Raw genomic sequence first — 22,719 nt, 5'->3', positions numbered from 1 at the left:
GGGGTCCAGCGGGGGTCCGGGAGCGATCTCCTACCGCGAATCGTTTTTCCGTACGGAAAATGGCGCCGGCCATATGCCGTATGGCCGGTGCCATTTTCCATACGGAAAAACGATTCGACTGCAGGAGGTCGTTCCGGACCCCCGCTGGACTTTTGGCAAGTCTTGTGGGGGTCAGGAGGCCCCCCCAAGCTGGCCAAAAGTCCCTGGGGGTCCAGCGGGGGTCCGGGAGCGATCTCCTACGCTCCTGACGTCGGGGGACAAAAAAACAAAATGGCGCCGGCCTGTCATATGACAGGTCAAAGGTAGCACCGGCGCCATTTTGTTTCTACAACGCACGGAGATCCGAGGTCCGAGAGTAAAAGATCACACCGGGACCCTTCCTCTGGACCCCAGGTAATTTAAGGCATTTTGGGGGGGTTCGGGAGGGTGGGGGATTTATTTTAAAGGGTCGGGTGGGTTTTAGGGTTGTTTTAGTGTGCCGGTTTTCCCGCCCCCCCCCCCCCACTGGACCCCAGGTAATTTAAGGCATTTTGGGGGGGTTCGGGAGGGTGGGGGAGGGTGGGGGATTTATTTTAAAGGGTCGGGGTGGGTTTTAGGGATGTTTTAGTGTGCCGGTTTTCGATTTACACGATATTTAAAAAACCCAAACTGCGACGATCCGATTCCCTCCCCCTCCCAGCCGAAATTGATCGTTAAGACGATCGATCACACGATTCACATCTCTAATACCATCTATCAGAATCTGGTCTCCAGACTTCATCTGTAAGTCCATTTAAGTGCAATCTCAGCTTACCATAACAAGATGGGAGATGCACCAATATCCACACAACCTCTTGTCAGCAGGTTTATGAGAGGTTTAACTCACCTTAAACCACCAATTCGACCACCAGTCACAGAATGGGAACTAAATTTGGTATTAACAAGACTCATGCGTTCTCCTTTCGAACCCATAGATTCTTGTGTTCTCACAGGACAAGCAGGATGGTTGTCCTCACAAATGGGTGACATCGAGGATGGAGCCCACCACGGAAAACTTCTGTCAAAGTTTCAGAAACTTTGACTGGCCCCTACTGGGCATGCCCAGCACGGCACCAACCCTGCAGCCAGCAGGGGTCTCCCTTCAGTCTTCTTTTTTCCGCGCAGCAGTAGCCACGCGGTAGAAGAGCTCTTAACCACGTTTTTGACAGGAATTTAGAATTTCTTATTCTGAAGAAAATTTGCCCCTCAGGGGTCTCCCTTCGACAAATTTTTCACTCCGCAGAACTTCGGTAAGTTTTTGCCGTTGTTTGGTCGACTTCCGTCGAGTTTGACCCTCGAGGCCTGTTGGCAGTCGACAGTCCCGCGGCTAAATTTTTGGCTCATAGCCATGGCGTCGGGGTTCCGTTGGTGTCCTGATTGTACCCGGACTATGTCCATCACAGACCCCCACGGCGTCTGTGTTTTGTGCTTAGGTAGTGAGCATGATGTCCTGACTTGCACCAAATGTGCCTTAATGACACCAAAAGGTCGCAAAGCCAGGATGGAGAAGATGGGGCTCCTCTTCCATGCTCGTACCCCAACGCCATCGATCGCATCGACGTCTTCGGAACCGGCACCGTCGAGGTTTCATCATCGACAGCCCTCCGGTGACTGCCCGCCATCGATGATTGCACGGCCATCGACTCCCGTCCCTTCCCCGGATGGTCGAGGGGACCGGAAGGACAAGCATCGCCATCGACGTCACAAGTCTCGGCCCGTCGAGGATCCATTGTTATCGACCTCTGTTCCGACCGAGCCACCGACTAAGAAGCTTAGATCAGATCTGGCACCGTCCACTTCTGGTTCGCAGGCACCGAGGCAACCCTCACCCCCTCGAGGTTTGGGAGCCGCGATTCCACCGGTGACGGTGGTCCCTCCGGCTCAGCCTCAGCCTCCCTCTCCCGTTGAGCCGGGTCTTGTTACCCCTGGTCTCCGGGCAGAACTGGACCGGCTGGTCCAGGAGGCCATCGAGAAAGCGATGCACAGGCTCCAACCTCCACCGGCACCGACTCCGGCACCGAGAGTGGAACCGGCCACTGAGCCGATTGCTGCAGCACTGACACCGCTTCTCACCCGGATGGAAGCGCTTGTAACAGCCCTTCCACCGGCGATTCCAGTACCATTGAGACCACTGTCACCGACAGAGCTTTCATCGAGTGGAGAAACACCGTATCTGATTCCCCCTTCAGGGGTGGTTCCATCGGTGCCTTCTCGTCCATCGCCACCGATATATTCTTCGGTTCCACCGAGATTTCCGATGCCGGCACCGATTCCATGGCGACCGGCGCCGGTGCCCTCGATGCCATCACCGGCTCCGACTCCAGCACCGATCCCATCAAGGTTATACTCCAAGCCCTCGGTGCTTCCTCCCAGTTATCCAGAGCCTCAACCAGGACCTTCAGGAATTCAGCCTCCTCCTGGTCTTACAGGTCATCCTGATCCTTATGACACTTGGGGTGATGATTCTTCTTCTGACACAGATTTACCTTCACCACCTTCTCCTACAGAGAGTAGAAAGCGTTCTCCTCCTGAGGACCTCTCTTTTATAAATTTTGTGAAGGAGATGTCAGAACTAGTCCCTTTTCAGCTCCAATCTGAACAAGATGACAGGCACCAGATGATGGAATTACTTCAGTTTCTGGACGCCCCCAAAGTCATCACCTCCATTCCCATCCATCAGGTTTTTCAAGATCTTCTTAAAAAGAATTGGGAATCGCCTGCAACTGTTTCACCAGTAAATAAAAAAGCTGATTCGACATATCTGGTACAGTCAGCTCCCGGGTTTCAAAAACCTCAACTGGACCATCGCTCAGTAGTCGTTGAGTCAGCTCAAAAGAAAGCTAAACGACTAAAACCACATTCTTCTACACCACCTACTAAGGAAAATAAATTCCTAGATGCTGTAGGAAGAAAGGTGTATCAAGGAGCTATGCTGATATCAAGAATTGCCTCGTATCAGCTTTATATGACTCAGTATAACAGAGCCATCCTTAAACAGATGCAGGACTACTCAATTACCTTACCTGAACAATTTCAACCACAGCTTCAAGCCCTTATAGACAAAGGACTTGAAGCTGGGAAGCATGAAATAAGAACTGCGTATGACATCTTTGATGCTTCCACAAAAATTTCAGCCACAGCCATCTCAGCCAGACGTTGGGCTTGGCTTAAGTCATCCGATCTTCGCCCAGAAGTCCAGGACAGGCTCTCGGATTTACCCTGCCTAGGCGATAATTTGTTTGGAGAGCAAATTCAGCAAATAGTAGCTGAATTGAAAGAACATCATGAGACGCTGAAACAACTCTCATCCACTCCTTCAGACTTACCCTCCAAACAGCCATTTAAGAAAGACTCTAAAAAGTCCTTCTTTAGGCCACGATGATATTATCCACCATCGGCTAAGTCTCGGCCTGCACGTTCCTCTCACAGAACTCAGCCACGCCAGCCTCGTAAGCAAAGGCCTGCCACAGCTCCACCTCCTGGCCCTGCGGCTGGTCTTTGACCGTCACATAGAAAGCAATTACCAGACCCCTCTTCCAACTATCCCAGTAGGAGGTCGTTTGTGCCATTTTCTACACAAGTGGCTTCACATCACCACAGATCAGTGGGTGATAGCAATCATTACACAGGGTTACCACCTCAATTTCACAACTCTTCCTACAGACTCCCCGCCTCTACAAACATGGAGTCTTCCCAATCATTCTGCTCTTTTAGAGCACGAAGTATCCCTTCTCCTACAATCAAATGCTATAGAGCCCGTTCCTCCCTTACAACAAGGACTGGGATTCTATTCCAGGTACTTCATGATCCCAAAAAAGTCAGGGGGCCTTCGTCCCATCCTCGACCTGCGGGCTCTCAACAAGTACCTTCTCAGGGAGAAGTTCAAGATGGTAACCCTGGGTTTGCTTCTCCCCCTGTTGCGAAGAGGGGACTGGCTATGCTCCCTAGACCTAAGAGACGCATATACCCACATTGCGATTACACAATCTCATCGAAAATACCTGCGTTTTCTGGTAGGCCAAAACCATTACCAGTACCGAGTACTACCTTTCGGCCTAGCATCCGCACCACGAGTCTTCACCAAATGCCTCGTGGTAGTGGCAGCATTCCTCAGGAAGGAAGGTGTCCACGTCTACCCCTACCTGGACGATTGGCTAATCAGGGCACCAACCCAACAGATTGCTCAATCCTCCCTAACATTGACAATTCACACTCTCCTTTCCTTAGGATTTCTTGTCAATTACGAGAAATCTTGCTTAGTCCCATCTCAAACCTTATCCTTCATTGGGGCAGACTTGGACACCTTACAGGCAAAAGCCTTCCTTCCTCATCAACGAGTCCAAACCCTTGTGTCCCTAGCTCACCAGCTGCAGTCTCAATACACAGCAACAGCTCGCCAGTTCCTCGTTCTACTGGGACACATGGCCTCCTCGGTTCAAGTAACTCCCATGGCCCGTCTGGCCATGAGACTTACACACTGGACCCTAAGACACCAATGGATTCAAGCTCTTCAGCCTCTGTCCTCCATTGTCACAATCACAAACGCATTACGTCTGTCTCTTGCCTGGTGGACACATCCAGTCAACCTTCTACACGGCTTACCCTTTCTTCCACCAGATCCCCAGGTAATACTCACCACCGATGCTTCCAACATTGGGTGGGGAGCCCATGTTGACAATCTACAGACTCAAGGAGTCTGGTCTCGAGAGGAAGCCAACCACCAGATAAATTTCCTGGAGCTACGAGCAATACGCTACGCTCTCCGGACCTTTCAAGATTACTTATCACATCAAATAATATTAATCCAGACAGACAACAAGGTGGCCATGTGGTACATAAACAAGCAGGGAGGCACAGGCTCCTTCCTTCTGTGTCAGGAAGCTGCGCAGATTTGGGCAGAAGCTCTCTCCCATTCCATGTACCTCAAGGCCACCTATCTGCCGGGAGTAGACAATGTATTGGCAGATCGGCTAAGCCGTGTCTTCCAACCACACGAGTGGTCACTCAATCCTCTAGTAGCGACCTCTCTATTCCACAAGTGGGGTTACCCCCACATAGACCTCTTTGCGTCCCCTCAGAACCACAAAGTGGACAATTATTGCTCTCTCATTCGGTCTCACCTCTCTCGGCCGAGGGATGCGTTCTCCCTCAAATGGACAACCGGTCTGTTTTATGCATTCCCTCCACTTCCTCTTCTGTCGAGGACTCTCGTGAAGCTACGTCAGGACAGGGGAACTATGATCCTGATCGCACCGCACTGGCCACGCCAAGTGTGGTTTCCCATACTCCAGGATCTCTCCATCCGCAGGCACATTCCTCTGGGAACGGACCCGCATCTGCTCACTCAAAACGACGGATGCCTCCTCCATCCCAAACTCCAAGCCTTGTCCCTGACGGCATGGATGTTGAAAGGTTAGTCCTTCAGCAATTCAACCTTTCAGATTCGGTTTCTCGGGTCCTGATAGCTTCACGAAAGCCTTCCACAAGAAAATCTTACTCATACAAATGGAAAAGGTACACATCATGGTGCACTTCTCAGTCCCTTGATCCCCTTTCCTGTCCAATCTCTAAATTCTTGGACTATTTATGGCATCTATCAGAATTAGGTCTAAAGACCTCTTCCATTAGAATGCATGTCAGTGCGGTAGCCGCCTTCCATAAAGGTATCGAGGGTGTCCCTATCTCAGTACAACCCCTGGTAACACGCTTTCTTAAAGGATTACTCCATTTGAAGCCGCCTTTACATCCTCCGGCCCCATCTTGGGACCTTAATCTGGTTCTTGGTCGCCTGATGAAGCCGCCTTTCGAACCTCTCCATTCATGTGACCTAAAATATCTCACATGGAAAGTGTTATTCCTTTTGGCTATCACTTCAGCTCGCAGGGTTAGTGAATTACAGGCCCTAGTTACCTATCCGCCTTACACTAAGCTCCTGCAAGAGAGGGCGGTACTCCGCACTCACCCTAAATTTTTACCAAAGGTAGTTTCGGAGTTTCATATCAATCAATCCATCATACTACCTATCTTTTTTCCCAGGCCCCACTCCAACTCCGGGGAACAGACTCTGCATACCCTAGACTGTAAATGAGCTCTAGCTTTTTATCAAGACCGTACAGTTTCTCACAGGAAGAGCACTCAATTATTCGTCTCTTTCCATCCTAACAAGTTAGGACAACCTGTGGGTAAGCAGGCTCTTTCCTCCTGGTTGGCGGACTGCATCTCTTTTTGCTATCAACAAGCTGGCATTCCTTTTCAAGACCGTGTAAAAGCACACTCTGTGAGGGCCATGGCGACTTCAGTAGCACACCTTCGATCGGTGCCGCTTCCTGACATCTGCAAAGCTGCAACCTGGAGTTCTCTCCATACATTTGCAGCCCACTATTGTTTGGATAAAGCTGGAAGACAGGATTCCATCTTCGGCCAATCTGTCTTGCGTAACCTTTTTCCAACTTGAAGTACCAACACCCTTCCACCTTCCCGGTAGGGTGCGGATGCCCTTACCAAATTCTACCCCAGTTGTTGTGCCTGTTGCACGCCGTTGGGTACATTTGGTGCAAGTCAGGACATCCTCAGCTCGGTACTCACCCATTTGTGAGGACAACCATCCTGCTTGTCCTGTGAGAAAGCAAATGTTGCTTACCTGATGTAACAGGTGTTCTCACAGGACAGCAGGATGTTAGTCCTCACGAAACCCGCCCGCCACCCCGCAGTGTTGGGTTCGTTTTATTTTTATTTTTTCGGCACTGCCTGTAGCTTTGAAAATCAGACTGAAGGGAGACCCCTGCTGGCTGCAGGTTTGGTGCCGTGCTGGGCATGCCCAGTAGGGGCCAGTCAAAGTTTCTGAAACTTTGACAGAAGTTTTCCGTGGTGGGCTCCATCCTCGATGTCACCCATTTGTGAGGACTAACATCCTGCTGTCCTGTGAGAACACCTGTTACATCAGGTAAACAACATTTGCTATCTTAAATTTCTCACATGGAAGACTATCTTCCTCAAAGCCATTACATCAGCTAGAAGGGTTAGTGAATTACAAGTACTTGTCACGTACGCACCCTATACGAAGTTCCTACCTGACAGAGTGGTTCTCCGTACACATCCAAAATTCCTCCCTAAAGTAGTTACGGAATTCCACTTGAACCAATCCATAGTTTTACCCACATTCTTTCCAAGGCCTCATTCTCACCAAGGCGAACGGGCTTTACATACTTTGGACTGTAAGTGTACACTATCTTTCTACTTAAACCGCCCTGCAGTCCACAGGAAATCAAATCAACTCTTTGTTTCCTATGATCCAAACAAATCAGGGAAAGCAGTGGGTAAACATACTCTATCCAATTGGCTAGCAGATTGTATACAGTTTTGCTATGAAAAAGCAGGCCTTCCTCTCCAAGGGCGAGTAAAGGCACACTCAGTAAGAGCAATGTCAACTTCAGTAGCACACTATCGTTCGGTGCCAATCCTTGACATATATTATATCTTCGTATAGATTATCTCCTGTATATAATTTTCTCATTTAATATGTTAAATAAGGTTCTACTCTTTGAATGTTAAATATAGTTATACGATATTTGTATGTATTACGTTGTTATCCTGTAAACCGGAGTGAAGGCAAAACGCTATACTTCGGTATATAAAAAACCCCAAATAAATAAAATAAATAAATAAATATGTAAAGCAGCAACATGGAGTTCTCTTCACACCTTTGCAGCTCATTACTGTTTGGACAAACAACGCCGACAAGATTCAGTCTGTGGACAATCTGTCTTAAAGAACTTGTTTCCAGTTTAAACCCAACTCCTTCTACAACCAACCTGCTGTGATCTTCGGCTGATTCATTTCCAACAACAACACGGCACTCTTGCCTCAATACAAAATGACTCAGCCTCTAGCTTGCTAATCACCCATATGTGAGGACTAGCATCCTGCTTGTCCTGGGATAAAGCAAAATTGCTTACCTTGTAATAGGTGTTATCCCAGGACAGCAGGGTGTAGTCCTCACGAAACCCACCCGCCACCCCGCAGAGTTGGGTCTCAGATTTTTCCTTAATTTACTTTTTACTAAAGTTTAATGCTACATACGAGACTGGAGTGAGACCCCTGTGGCAGAGAATATTATGGCATGCTGGGCATGCTCAGTAGCCTCAGGCTGCCAGTCAAAAGTTTCTAGGAACTTTGACAGAAGTTTTTCCCGCGATAGGGCTCCGTCAGTGACGTCACCCATATGTGAGGACTACATCCTGCTGTCCTATTACAAGGTAAGCAATTTTGCTGTTTATTCAGTCTGTTGATTTTTGTAAGAACTAAGAAAGGATCTTGTTTCTGCTGAAAATCTTCTGATTTAGTGTTTCTTATTATTAGTTGGCACCTGCAGGCTTAACATGCAGATTACCAGCTAATGAATGTGACCTCCCTGAGTTTTGCGAAGGAAACAGACCAGAATGTAAAATGGATCTCTTCAAGCAGAATGGATATTCATGCAAAAATAATAAAGGCTATTGTTTTGATGGAGTTTGCCAGTACCATGATGCACAGTGTCAAGCAGTCTTTGGTGCAGGTAATAATGATGACTAATATTTAGTTAAAAATAAAGTATTACAGTAGATCTGATAATTCGTTGCCTCATAAACATAGAACTATTTTTCTAATTGCCTGCATTGGTGCAATAACCATGAGTACTTTTTATCCGTGGACATTTCCCCAGTTTTCAAAATGAAAGTGTAGAAGCAGAGGTCCATATTCAGAGGCATTTAACCAGATAACTTACAAGTTATCTGGTTAAATGCTGACTTTTGAATATTTTGGGCACTAACGGACTAAAATTTAGCTGGATAACGTAGGGGCAATCTGGGGACATTTATAGGAGCAGTTAGGCTATCCAGTTAACTCCAATATTCAGAGATAGCTAGATAACTTATCCAGCTAACTCTGGTTGTGCCAAAGAGCTGTTCTAAAGTTAGACAGGTAAAGTTATCTGGCTATTTTTGAGATAGCAGGTTATGTACAATTGAATATCCCTCCAAAGTTAGTTGATAAATTCATCCAGCTAGCTTTGCAGTCCGGTCAATGACTTAATATTACTTCCATAGCATATGATGGCAGGTAAAGACCCAACTTGTCCATCTAATCTGCCCAGCAAGTTGTTTAGGGTAGTAAATGCTACTCCATGTGGGTTATCCGCCCCATACCTTCTGTTAAGGGTAGTAACTGCTGCTCTGTGCAGGTGACCCCCCCCCCCCCCCCCCCCCGAGCCTTTTTTTTAAGGATAGTAACTATCACTTCATGCAAAGATGGTAACTATCACTCCATGCAAAAATGGTATACCTAAAGCCATTAAGGATTCTCTATGTTGATTTCATGCACTGTTGAATTCCATTTCCATTCTTCATCACATTTTCTGGGACAGTATTCCATGCATTCACCACCTTTTCTGTAAAGAAATATTTTTCTGTCGATAAGTAGGCTGAATTAGCCATGCTTCATGGGTAACGTCACTGAGCGGTACACTAAGCAGAGTTGTCTTTCAAAGTTTTAGAACTTTTACCCTACTGGGCATGTGCGTTGGTTCCCGTGCAAAGGATAGTTCCAGAAGACTCCTCAATGTTTTTTTGTCCAAGACAGAGCATAGACGATAGAATCTGTCTCTCAAATTAAGCTCCTCAAAAAAAAACAAAAAAACTTTGCATCAGCATCAGTGAACCCCACAACAGCACTTTTCAGTGCTCATCATGACCCAGAGGAAAGCATCTGAGTTTAAATATTGTAGCTGTGGCATATCATATCTTTAACAGATGGCCACAGCTATGATATCTCTGGCGCCCGACCATGGTCAGGCAAACTGCTGCAACTGTGGACAGATGTCCCCAAGAACTCAATGGCAGAAAGCCGAAAAGATAGCCAGAATAAAAGCAAATGACCCCCTCCATCTGATCATTCGTTTGCCTCCTCATCCTCTTCAGCTGGCCAAGAAGACCAAGCCAGATCTATGAAATCTTCTCCAGGTCAGTTAAGAGACTACCATTTAGAACATGATAGACCAGCCTCTGTAGGGGGCATGGGTGTAAGCAAGTTTAGGGGTGCGGGGACCTATCTGCTATAGGACACTTACAATTGCCCTCCCATCTTACTTCATGATCCTAAGTCAGGAAAAAGACATGATCTCCTCAGAAACTTATTGTTTGTAAGGCTTTGGGTGGACCCTTGGACACTGTGGCTGCTGACCACGCCCACGGAGGGAAGTCCCATGAGGGGCCACAGGTCAGGCTCAGCTTTAGGACACACAACACAGATAGATCTTTTATTAACAGTACTGAGGAGCCACCAGAGGTGGCAGTAGTGAGCAGAGATGAAGCCCGGCTGGGCTTGTAGTCCCTCAGGGCTCTAGAACAGCGATCCCACAATGGCTCTGACAGCAGTTTCTCTCGGTAGGAATCACAGGAGCTGAAATAGAGGCAGGCCCTCGAGGAGCGAGTACCTGGTTCCAGGGAACAGCTCTGAGAGAGAAGTAGATAGTAACTCACTGATGGTGTAGGCAGCGGTATCTTCCAGGCAGAAGTGAAGTCCAGGCAGCGAGTCCGGGAACATGGGCCCTCGAGGCGCGAGTACCGATTCCAGACAGCGACCTGAAAGAGAAGAGAGAGGTCCCCGAGGAGCGGGTACTCCAAATAGAGTAAGTCCAATAATGGAGAGGCAGAATAGCTAGGTACGGAGAGCAAATCCCATCCGTAAAGAGTTCACCAGTATGAATACCTGCTGCTAACTCGATTAGCTAGCAGTAGTGTAGGCTTTTTGTATCCGGGATGCGTGACATCATCACAGGGGGATGCCCCTGAGGTTCGCGCCTAAGAAAGTATTTGAAGCAGGGCTGCGTGGTGTGCGCGCCCTAAGGCAGCTGGACAGCATGGCGGGAGGCAGCGCCCAAGCCGGACTGGGGACGCCAGAGAGGACGGCAGGCAGATGCCGCGGCAGCCAAATGTCCGTCAACCGCAGGAGGAGTCGCCAGAGAGGTAAGAAGGGCGGAGTGGAGACGTCGGTTAGCGACAGTCGTAACAGAAACAGACTTTTATCAGGTTTGGCAGAATGTAGCATTTAGAAAACAAAAACAATTCCAGTCTCTAATATCCTGACCACTAAGCACCAATTTTCCCTAAAGAAAGTTCTGTACCTTGGGTGGTAACAAACATGCCATAAACCTTAGCCTGCTTAATATGTTAATACTTATGGCTAACTTACTTAACCCTGGTCCCAACTTAAGTGATACCCCTCTGTTCACCTCTGAAGCAAATGCTGGCTGGAGGTCAAGAGAATGCGTGCCGGGAAGGAGAAGGACTTGGTTCCTGGGATTGGTACTGGCAGAGCTGGCAGTGATCTGGGAAGGAGACAGACTTCTGGCTCTGGTACTTGCCGGTCTATCTGGGGCTTGCTCTCATCCCTCTTCACCTTAAACTGCTCACTACCGTCTTGTCAGGGCGTCTCCTCTCTCTGGTCTCCTCTTTGATAGCAGGGAGTGCTGGCCTGTTCAACCAATATGTTCCATATTACCCATGCCACCTATAACAACAGTGCAGCATGAAAATATATCTGAGCAACTGGGAGATCCTCCTCATTCCCCCCACTGGAAATCTCAACAAGCAGTGGAACAGATTACAGATATAGTTTTCAATTTCTTTTCATCTTGTTGCGCCCATCGGTCACAGACGACTGCGACCTCTCATGAACATAAGAACATAAGAAATTGCCATGCTGGGTCAGACCAAGGGTCCATCAAGCCCAGCATCCTGTATCCAACAGAGGCCAAACCAGGCCACAAGAACCTGGCAATTATCCAAACACTAAGAAGATCCCATGTTACTGATGCAATTAATAGCAGTGGCTATTCCCTAAGTAAACTTGATTAATAGCCGTTAATGGACTTCTCCTCCAAGAACGTATCCAAACCTTTTTTGAACCCAGCTACACTAACAGCACTAACCACATCCTCTGGCAACAAATTCCAGAGCTTTATTGTGCGTTGAGTGAAAAAGACTTTTCTCCGATTAGTCTTAAATGTGCTACTTGCTAACTTCATGGAATGCCCCCTAGTCCTTCTATTATTCGAAAGTGTAAATAACCGAGTCACATCTACTCGTTCAAGACCTCTTATGATCTTAAAGACCTCTATTATATCCCCCCTCAGCCTTCTCTTCTCCAAGCTGAACAGCCCTAATCTCTTCAGCCTTTCCTCATAGGGGAGCTGTTCCATCCCCTTTATCATTTTGGTTGCCCTTCTCTGTACCTTTTCCATCACAACTATATATTTTTTGAGATGTGGCGACCAGAATTGTACACAGTATTCAAGGTGTGGTCTCACCCTGCACCGTCAATCATGGGGAGAATGGCAGTCTCCGTCAACCAACACCAGCCTCCTCGGCGTTCCCGGGACAGCGTTGGCACTGCCAACCGCCATCTTGGACCTGGAATTACCTAGGGCACGTGCGCACGAGGGCCTCCTTTGTACATGTCATGGCAGGAACCTTGGGGGTGTCCCCTCCGGATGACGTCAACAAGAAGCTGTACTTAAACCAACCGTCCCTCTGCTAATACGAGTTAGCAAGGAGTTTTCCTCGTTGCTGAATCCGCTGTACTTTGGACTTCAGTTCCTGCTTTCTCTCCGGGTTTGGACCCTCTGGGTACCCGCTCCTCGGGGGCCCTTCCACGTTCCTGTCTATCCGCTCCTCGAAGGATTTTCCTGCCTGGGGATTCTCCTGATTCTCATCTCGGGACCTTATCTGAGAACTTCCATTGTGAGTAACCTCTTTTGGCTTCAACAACTCAAGTTTGACTGAAGCATTCCCGCGGTGTACCCCGTCCTAGGGCTACTACCGCCTCCTCTTCAGTACAGATATCTACAGAACACCCTGAGTTTCAGGGACACTGCCACTGCTACTACAAGCCTCACTTCTGGGTATTTGTTCCTCAGCTTCGATCTACAGGACACACTCCTCGGCGTACCCCGCTTTGCGGGCCACTACCGGATCTGCACCACTGAGGTTATCTTCACCCATCTGAAGGAACTACTGGCGTTCTCCGCTCTGTGGGTCACTACCAGAACATCTCAGCTGTGGTATCATCCTGGTATATCTCTCTACTCAGAATTGTACTTATTACAGCTCCCACTCTGCAAGACCTGTCTTTTCCTTCCTGTATAATAACGTCTATCTATAGCTGTGTCCTACCCTACTGAGACTCCACCTATCGACGGTGAGGCCCACAGGGCTCCTCCCTGTGGGCGGAGACATCTCTCATCTCAAGCTTAAAACTTCCCTTTTTAGACAAGCCTACACTTAACTACCTACTTCTCCCCTCTGAACTCTGCTATCCTAACTTATGTGATATTCTACCGTTATTTAATTAATTGTATTTAATTTTATGGTTCCCACATTTTATTTCTTTTGTAACATGTTCAGTTCAAATTTTAGTTCACCCTAGTTGTTTTTGCCCCCCTGTAGTTTATTTACCTCCCCTTTATTGTTCAACTTTATGCGCATTGTTCATTGTTCTCTGTAAAGCTTGTTTAGCTGCACTTTTGTTCAATGTGAACCGATGAGATGTTCCCAACGTTCATTGGTATAGAAAAGCCTCTAAATAAATAAATAAATAAATAAATAAATAAATAAAATAAATAAACCCAGCGTTCACATCCATACAGAAACATAACAGATTGCTAACTCCATGGACCCGGCTCAGTTCTCAACCATTCAGGCCATCCCTGGCCTAGTCCAAATTCTGGCTGAGCAACAAAGGACCTTAGAGACTTTGGCTAACGCTTTCAACCAGCTCAGCTTTCGGCTGAATTCTACAGCAATATCTGACAAGGCCACTCTCTCTGCTCACGTGTTGCCTATACGCCTCTCCTACTCATTTTACAGGCGATCCCCTGTTATGTAGAGGCTTTCTAAATCAGTGCTGTATGCACTTCTCACTACAACCTACCTACTTCCCAGACGTAGTGTCCAAAACTACGTACATACTGTCTCTTTTAGACGGAAAAGCCCTGGCCTGGGCTTCGCCTGTCTGGGAGCGGAATGATCCAATCCTCAACGATTTGACAGGCTTTCTTGCCCTTTTTTGTTTTGTGTTTGACGACCCTGCTCGCAAGACTGTTGCTGGATCTGCACCCTGCACCTGCAACAAGGTACTAAACCTCTGACTGACTACGTTATTGTTGCACTCCTGCTCGCTGGCCCAGCCACAAGCAGGCGCTTACTTTTGCGGCCCGGAGGCTGCCGACGTCTGCCCTGTCCTTCTGTGGTCCAGAGACCGCTCATGCTCCACTTCTGCACAGCGGGCCTTGCCGCCATGCCTCCTCGTGGCCCGGTGGCCACCAACATTGTTTTAGCGGCAGGGGGCCGCCCTTGATCCTGCTTCACGGCTCAGACACTGCCACTCTGACGTCGGGCCTGGTTGAGGTCTGCTCCGGCTCCTCATCTTCGCAGTGGCAGCATGGCCGCTGCATATGGTCCTGCCCCTTCCTCCTAAGGGGCGAGGCCACGTCTCTCTGTGTGATTTACAGGGCCCATGGCCGGATATGCCTTGGGCCCCACCTGAACTCCTCCCTGGGCGTCTTCTCATCTTCAGCCCTATAAAAGGGCTTTACTTCCAGTCCTGCTTTGCCTTGCATCGGAGTTCTTTGCTCCTGGAATCTCCTGTCTTCCAGCGCTCCGCCAGGTCTTTGTTCTTCGTTGGAGCTCCACATCCTGTCTTGGTTTCTGATCCTTCGTTGCCAGTCCTGAGGTTCCGTAATCCAGTCCTGATGTTCCGTGTTCCAGTCTTGATGTTCCTGATGTCCGGATCCAGTCCTGATGTTCCAGTCTTGATGTTCCTGATGTCCAGATCCAGTCCTGATGTTCCATGTTCCATTATTGATGTTCCTGACGTCCGTGATCCAGTCCTGATGTTCTGTGTTCCAGTCTTGATGTCCCTGATGTTCCATGATCCAGCCTTGATGTCCTGAACCCCTGGTTTCTCATCGCCACCTTTCCTGGCGTGCCATGTCATGGTCCGTGACCAACCCCATGGGTGGGCTGTGTAGGGCGCCTCATGGTACAAGGCCTGCCTTCTCACCTGCAGCACAAGCCTCCAGGGGGTCATCCTTGCCTGAAGCCAAGTCCCATCTTGGTCCTGTGTCCTGAATCTCGTCCCGGCCCTCGGATTCCCTTGTGTCTGCTCCGTCCATGTGTTAGACGCTGCTGGAACCTGCACCGCTTCAGCGTGGTCCACGACCAGCCACAGGTGGCTGTATAGGGCGCGCCCCAGTGCAGGCCTCTACAGTATCTGGGACATGTTCCTCACACTTGCTTCACTTCTCGTCTGGAGTCTGCCCCGCATCCAGTGTGGTCCGTGACCAGCCTGTGGGAGGGCTGTGTAGGGCACGTTGCATCGCAGCCTCAACCTAGTACTTGATCTTGAATCCTCGTCTGAGTCTTCCTAGCGCTCAGAGTCCTTCTAAGTTCCAAGTCCTCGTCTGAATCTTCATGCTCCAGTGTCTTCATCCACCCTTGTCTCCTGTCCAACCTGCCACCTCTGCCATTACCCAGCGGCAGGTTCGAAAGGGCTCAGAGTGGTTGGAGGACTGCTCAACCTTGCATGGTTGGCCTCACTGAGGCTGTGCAGGTCGGCGGGAGCCTGGGCTTCTGGTCTCAGCCCAGACGGGACTTTGTCTCACCTGCCTCGGTGCTTCCTTGGAGCTCCTCTCCTGGTTCGCCGAGGTCGAAGGGCACACAATCCCCTCGGAAATGGGACTGCTCTCCTAGCGCTCCCTAACAGTTATTGAGTTCAAGACCTTGTCCTCGGAACTATACTGGGACCTGGGTTGCCTGCAGACTATTTTCTTAGAAGGTCTTAACACTCGTATCAAAGACGAGCTAGCAGCACATGAATGCCCTGATACTCTGGACTCTCTCATCGACCTTGCAGGGCAACACCTGCATGAACGCTCACAAGAGGTAAAGAGTCCCAAAAAAACATCACCAGGGGTTCCATGCTTTCGTCCAGTGCCTGTTACTTAGACCACTTCCGCGCCCAGTATTGAGGAGAAAGAAGCCATGCAACTAGGCCACAGCCACTTATCAGCCAAGGAGAGGCATTACCAAAAAAAATTAGTTCTCTGTATGTACTGCGGACAAACTGGCCATGCTATACCCTCCTGTCCTATCTGTCCGGGAAACTCGCGGACCTAGGATCCGCCGGAGGACTCTTCCTAGGTCTAACCTCTCCATCTCCTCCACTGACACTTCCAGTCTCTATCATCTCAGAGACTCTCGAATTCCACACATTAGCACTTGTGGACTCTGGTGTCAGTGGGAACTTCATACTCCGACAGCTTGTCGAGCATCTATGAATTCCCACGGTCTGGACACCTACACCACTGATGTTATCATCGATACATGGCGAGCCACTACCTGGTGAAGTCTCTTATTCTACCCAGTCTATTCGTCTCCACATGGGATCCCTTCACTTATTTTTAGTCCTGGATAAAGCAATACATCCGGTGGTACTCGTAATACCATGGTTACAAATACACTCACTCCAATTCAATTGGAGTACTCTTGAACTCTCTCAATGGGGAACTGCCTGCCATGGGAAGTGCTAGGAGGAAGTGACTCCTATGCCCTGCCTGACCACCATCCCTTCTCTGCCGGGACTACCTCAACAATACGCGTCTTATCAAGACGTATTCTCTAAGAAGGCGGCCAACACAATACCACCTCACTGGTCTTTTGACTGTGCCATTAATTTGGTACCTAATTCCGAGCCTCCCAGAGGAAGGGTATACCCACTTTCTCTGTCAGAGACCAAGGCCATGTTGGCCTATATTCAAGAGAATTTGGCAAAAGGTTTCATTCGGCCTTCCAAGTCTCCTGCCAGAGCCAGATTCTTTTTTGTGGGTAAAAAGGGCGGATCCCTTCGCCCATGTATAGACTACCATGGATTAAATGAGATCACCATGAAAGACCGCTACCCACTACCCTTGATCTCTGAACTTTTAGATAGGCTCCAAGGAGCCAAAATATTTACAAAACTGGACCTCAGAGGGGCATATAACTTGGTCCGAATACACTAGGGTAATGAATGGAAGACGGCGTTTAATACCTGCAACGACCATTTTGAATATTTAGTTATGCCCTTTGGCCTTTGCAATGCCCCGGCTGTTTTTCAAAACATGATGAATGAAATCTCCAGGGATATGTTATATAGTTGTGTAGTAGTATATCTAGATGACATACTGTTTTTTTCCCAAGACCTGTGAAGCCATCAGGCAGACTTTGCCAGGGTTCTCCAGAGATTATGAGATAATCATCTGTATGCCAAGTTAGAAAAATGTTCATTTCACCAAGAATCCGTAACTTTCCTAGGCTACATTGTATCCAGCCAAGGTTTCCAAATGGATTCATAGAAAACCAAGAGCATTCGAGACTGGCCTCAACCTACTAGTCTTAAGGCTCTGCGACGCTTCCTCGGATTCACTACTACAGATCATTCATACATCACTACTCTACTTTGACCGCACCTCTTACGCCATAATACGAAAGGGAGCTAACCCATCTCAGTGGTCCCCAAAAGCCATAAACGACTTCCAGGAACTCAAAAAGGCATTCCTTCAGGAGCCATGTCTTCACCATCCAGACCCCCGACGACCTTTCATTGTCGAGATGGATGCATTGGCCGTCGGAGTTGGTGCCATCCTTAGTCAACATAGTGAAACCCTCACATTACATCCCTGTACCTTCTTCTCTCGGCACTTCTCACCTGCCGAGCGAAACTATTGGATAGGCGACAAGGAGTTACTAGCCATCAAGTTGGCATTCGAGGAATGGCACCCATGGCTCGAGGGTGCACAACATCAGATAATGGTTTACGCAGACCACAAAAATTTGGAATACTTACATCTTGCACAACACTTGAACCATAGACAAGCCAGATGGTCTTTATTTTTCAACTGATTTGATTTCCTCTTGAAGTATCGCCCAGCGGACAAGAACACCCGAGTGGACGCTCTTTCACGTTCCTTTTCCACGGAAGAGATCCCTGATACTCCGTGTCATATCATTGACCCTACTAAGGTTATCCTCTCAACTACTCACACAGTTCCAACCGGGAAGACGGTAGTTCCCCGGATGCTCAGGAAGAAGATCCTCAGATAGGCTCATGACTCCCTACTTGCAGGTCATCATGGACAATCCAGAACATTTATTTATTTATTTATTTGAGGTTTTTCTATACCGGCATTCGTGATAAGTATCACATCATGCCGGTTTACAATAAACAAGAGGGTGTAATAATAGGTTACAATAAAAAGAACAAATAACAGGTGCTAAGCGAAAAACAATTGCAGTTACAATAAAAGAAGGAAATGTACAACTAGGAGCAGTGAAAGGCGATAGGAATTTAATAGAATACATTTACCAAACTTTAACAGAATACATTTGCAGAATTTATGGTATTTACTAGGTTATGCCATTTGCAATGTTATAGTTTTCTGCGTAAGGGTAATGGCTGGAAGTTGGTTAGTGGTGAGTTAAGATTCATTCGGTGTCTGGAAAGACTTTTTTAAACATTAACTACTCTGCAAAGATATTACTAGTGGCCTTCTATGAAAGAGGATTTATGAACCTACGTGGCATCTTGCCCTACCTGCGCAAGACAGAAACCACCAGCCGGTCATCCCTGGGGACTTCTTCAACCTCTACCAGCTCCTAGAGAACCATGGACTCACATCACCATGGACATTTGCCCGTGTCCAATGACAACAATACCATTTGGGTCACCTTTGACCGTTTCTCTAAAATGGCTCATTTTGTGGCATTACCCGGGATACCTTCAGCTCCAGAACTAGCGAAGCTGTTTATCCATCACGTATTCTGTCTGCACAGCATGTCTAAGCACATCATCTCTGACAGAGGAGTTCAATTCACTGCAAAGTTCTGGAAATTCCTCTGTAAAAAGTTCGACATATCTCTGGATCTTACTTCAGCTTACCATCCGCAAGCCAACGGACAAACGGAGAGTACGAATCCTACCCTAAAGCGATTTCTCCAGGCTTATATCAACTCCAGACAAAGCGACTGGTCCGAGTTACTTCCCTGGGCTGAATTTGCACTGAATTCTCATCAATCAGCTTCCACAGGATTGTCACCCTTTCAACTCGTCGACCTCTACCTCCTTTACCACTGCACTTGTCATTATCCTCTCCTGCAGCCCAGGCTTCGGTGCAATAATTGCATCAACTTTGGGAACACACCAAGGAACTCCTGCAGAAAGCTGGGCAATAGGCCAAAAGGTTCTATGAAGCCCACACAGAGCAGCTCCTCAATTACAAATTGTAGACAAGCTATGGCTTAGTATCCACTTCATCTGCCCAAAGCTGGCTTTACATAGGGCCTTTTACCATACTCTGCTGCCTGGGTCCAGTCACATACAGCCTGCAGCTACCATCCTCACTGAGAATCCACAGCGCCTTCCCCATCTTCCTTTTAAAACCACTTGTTTTGTCAGAATTCTCTAAGAAGACACCTGATCCTCAACCTCTCTTGGCAGAAGAGGACATCACTTATCAGGTTGAAGATATACTATATGTACGAAAACATGGAAGATGCTGGGAGTACCTCATATCCTGGGAAGGATTTGGACCAGAGGAGAATAGTTGGGAGCTTGCAAGCAACATCCTCGACAAGGAGCTGATCAGATAATTTCATTTGTCACATCCTAGAAAACCAAAACCCTCGGGGAGTGGCCCTAAGAAGGGGGGGTACTGTTACGCCTGTCAGTCACAGATGGCTGAGACCTCTCATGCTCACCTCTTTTTTCCCTGCACCGTCAATCATGGGGAGAGTGGCAGTCTCTGTCAATCAACTCTGGCCTCCTCGGCGTCCCCGGGACAGTGTGGGTGCTGCCAACCCCCATCTTGGGACCTGGAATTACCTAGGGCACGCGTGTGCACACGAGGGCCTCCTTTGTACACGTCATGGCGGGAACCTTGGGGGCGTCCCCTCCGGATGACGTCAACAAGAAGCTGTACTTAAACCAACTGGCCCTCTGCTAATATGAGTTAGCAAGGAGTTTTCCTCATTGCTGAATCCACTCTACTTTGGACTTCAGTTCCTGCCTTCTCTCCGGGTTTGGACACTCTGGGTACCCGCTCCTCAGGGGCCCTTCCATGTTCCTGGCTATCCGCTCCTCAGATGACCTTCCTGCCTGGGGATTCTCCTCTCGGGACCTTATCTGAGAACTTCCATTGTGAGTAACCTCTTCTGACTTCAACGACTCAAGCTTGACTGAAGCATTCCCATGGTGTACCTCGTCCTCAGGCCATTACCGCCTCCTCTTCAGTACAGACATCTACAGTACACCCTGCGTCTCAGGGGCCTGCCGCTGCTACTACAAGCCTCACTTCCGGGTATTCATTCCTCAGCTTCCATCTACAGCACAGACTCCTTGGCGCACCCTGCTCCGCGGGCCACTATTAGATCTGCACCACTGAGGCTATCTACACCCTACTGGCTTGCCCTGTTCTGCGGGCCACTACCGGAACATCTCAGCTGTGGTATCATCCTGGTATACCTCTCTACTCAGAACTATACTTATTACAGCTCCCACTCTGTGGTACCTGTCTTTTCTTCCTGTATAATAAAGTCTCTATCTATAGCTGTGTCCTACACAGCTGAGATCCCGCCTATCGATGATGAGGCCCACAAGGCTCCTCCCTGTAGGCAAAGACATCTCTCATCTCGACCCAGGGTTCACATCCATACAGAAACATAACACATCTCTATTCCTGAAGATTCATCCCCTGGTTTTTCCACTAGTATATCCCATCCACCCTATAATTACAGAACCAGTTATGCTGGGGACACCACCATTGTACGCATCAGAGTCAGAGAGTAAGGAAGAGGAACCCCCTCCTCTTCCTCTCACACCTTTGAAAGAACCTTTTCCACCACATTCTCTGAGCTCAATAAACCCAATGGGGCGCTCTCCAGAGGAATCCCCATCCAGCTCCACAGGCCTTCCTTCAGACCACTAAGAAGAGCCCGCATAACACTCATCACCCCAGAAGATTTAACCTACTCATGGTTTGTCAAGAAAGTGGGAACCACCTCGAAGATTGATGTAAAAAAGGAAATTACCCTTGTTCAGCAGTAATGGGAATCCTGAAAATTCTAGAGCTCCCGTCAGAGTATTACTTGCATGGACCCTTTGGCTGCAGCAAGATGGAAGACCCTTCAAAGACAGCCCTGAAGGTTCTGCTGTCAGCAGGCAGAATGTCACACTGGAGAGCAAGGTTGGGTCCAAGGGCTGGACTGGTCACAGCGGGTTAAGCAGGCAATCGAAGACAGGTAGGCGGTGAACAGCAAAATCTAGTAGGCAAGCTGGGTTGGGGTAAGCAGTGAGTAACAGAATCCAACAGACGGTCCAAGTTGGGGCAGGCAGCAGGCAAGCAGAATATCCAAGGCAGTCCGGGGCTGGGCAGACTGCAGGCAAGCAGAATATCTAAAGGCAATCCAGGTCTGGGCAGGCAGCAGGGAAGTAGAATATCCAAGCCAGTCTAGGTCTAGCAGGCAGGCAGGCAAACAGAGCATAAGAACGCATCAGACAGGGAATGGATCTGAGGCAACGGTCCCAGATTAAGCTGTCCTTAAATAAGGGAAGCTTGATGGCATCCAAAGCCATGCACCACTGAGAATTCCTGCCATGGGCCCTTTAACTGGAGCACTGTTGCCCGTGGGTGCACCTAGAGGGAGCTGCGGGAGAGCGTCTTTGGCGCGACCTAGTGGCATTCATCAGTGGGGTGCATCTTCTGGGACCTGGCATCGGTGAGCCTGTCTGGGAGGGCCGGCTCATTACAGAGGGTGAACCACAACGGGTAACAGTACTCTCTCCTTTAGGGCCCCCTCCTCATGGTTTTGGTTTCTTGGGATAAGAAGCGAGAAAGGTCCTTGAAAGGTTCTTATCTAGGATATTTGAAGTGGGTTCCCAAGTATTCTCCTCAGGGCCAAAGCCCTCCTAAGAAATTAGATACTCCCATTTATTGTTCCTCCAGCGAACATCCAGTACCTCTTTTACTTGGTAGACTTGATCCTCGGATGCGATGGCAGGTGGTACAGGCATTTTCCAGGAAAAGCCAAGTAAGGACCAGTGATTTAAGAAGGGATACGTGAAAAACAATATGCATTCCCAGGGAGATAGGTAGACACAGTTTGTAGGTCACAGGAACGATTTGGCGAAGGACAGGAAATGAACCTACATATCAGGGTGCCAGTCTCATGGAGGGTAGACAAAGTTGAAGATGTCGGATACTTAACCATACCGTGTCTCCGGGTTTAAACTGGGGAGCTGGTTTGCAATGCAGATCTGCAGTACTCTTGGCTTTCTGTGCTGCCCATTTTAGCATCTTCTCGGTATGAATCCATAATTTTCGTAGTTCCTGAGCGATGGACTGGACCGCTGGCGATGGTACCAAGAGAGGTATTGGTAATGGGGGTGAAGGTTGTTTCCCAAACACTATCTGAAAGGGAGAGATCCCGGTAGCATTACTAATATGTGAGTTATGCGAAAACTCTATCCACAGCAAAAGATTAGCCCAGTCATTCTGATGCTCATTGACATAAGCTCTTAAGAAGGTTTTTAGTGTTCAGTTGGTTCTTTCTGCTTAACCGTTGGCTTGAG

General features: G+C 48.4%; 1 protein-coding gene across 4 annotated transcripts in view; it reads left to right on the top strand.

Annotated features, from left to right (window-relative positions):
- The window catches only part of LOC115092720 (disintegrin and metalloproteinase domain-containing protein 9-like), a 978,865-nt gene that overhangs the window by 668,786 nt on the left and 287,360 nt on the right, over positions 1-22,719 (top strand). For all 4 annotated transcript variants that reach the window (XM_029603963.1, XM_029603962.1, XM_029603965.1 and 1 more), the window contains exon 14: positions 8,377-8,572. In XM_029603963.1, coding sequence (XP_029459823.1) covers positions 8,377-8,572 — 196 coding nt within the window. The remainder of the gene's footprint in view (positions 1-8,376; positions 8,573-22,719) is intronic.

The sequence above is a fragment of the Rhinatrema bivittatum genome, chromosome 5 (genome assembly GCF_901001135.1).
Source record: "Rhinatrema bivittatum chromosome 5, aRhiBiv1.1, whole genome shotgun sequence".
NCBI lineage: Eukaryota > Metazoa > Chordata > Amphibia > Gymnophiona > Rhinatrematidae > Rhinatrema > Rhinatrema bivittatum.
Note: the sequence above shows the minus strand (reverse complement) of the source record. Positions and strands in the feature narration are given on the sequence as shown.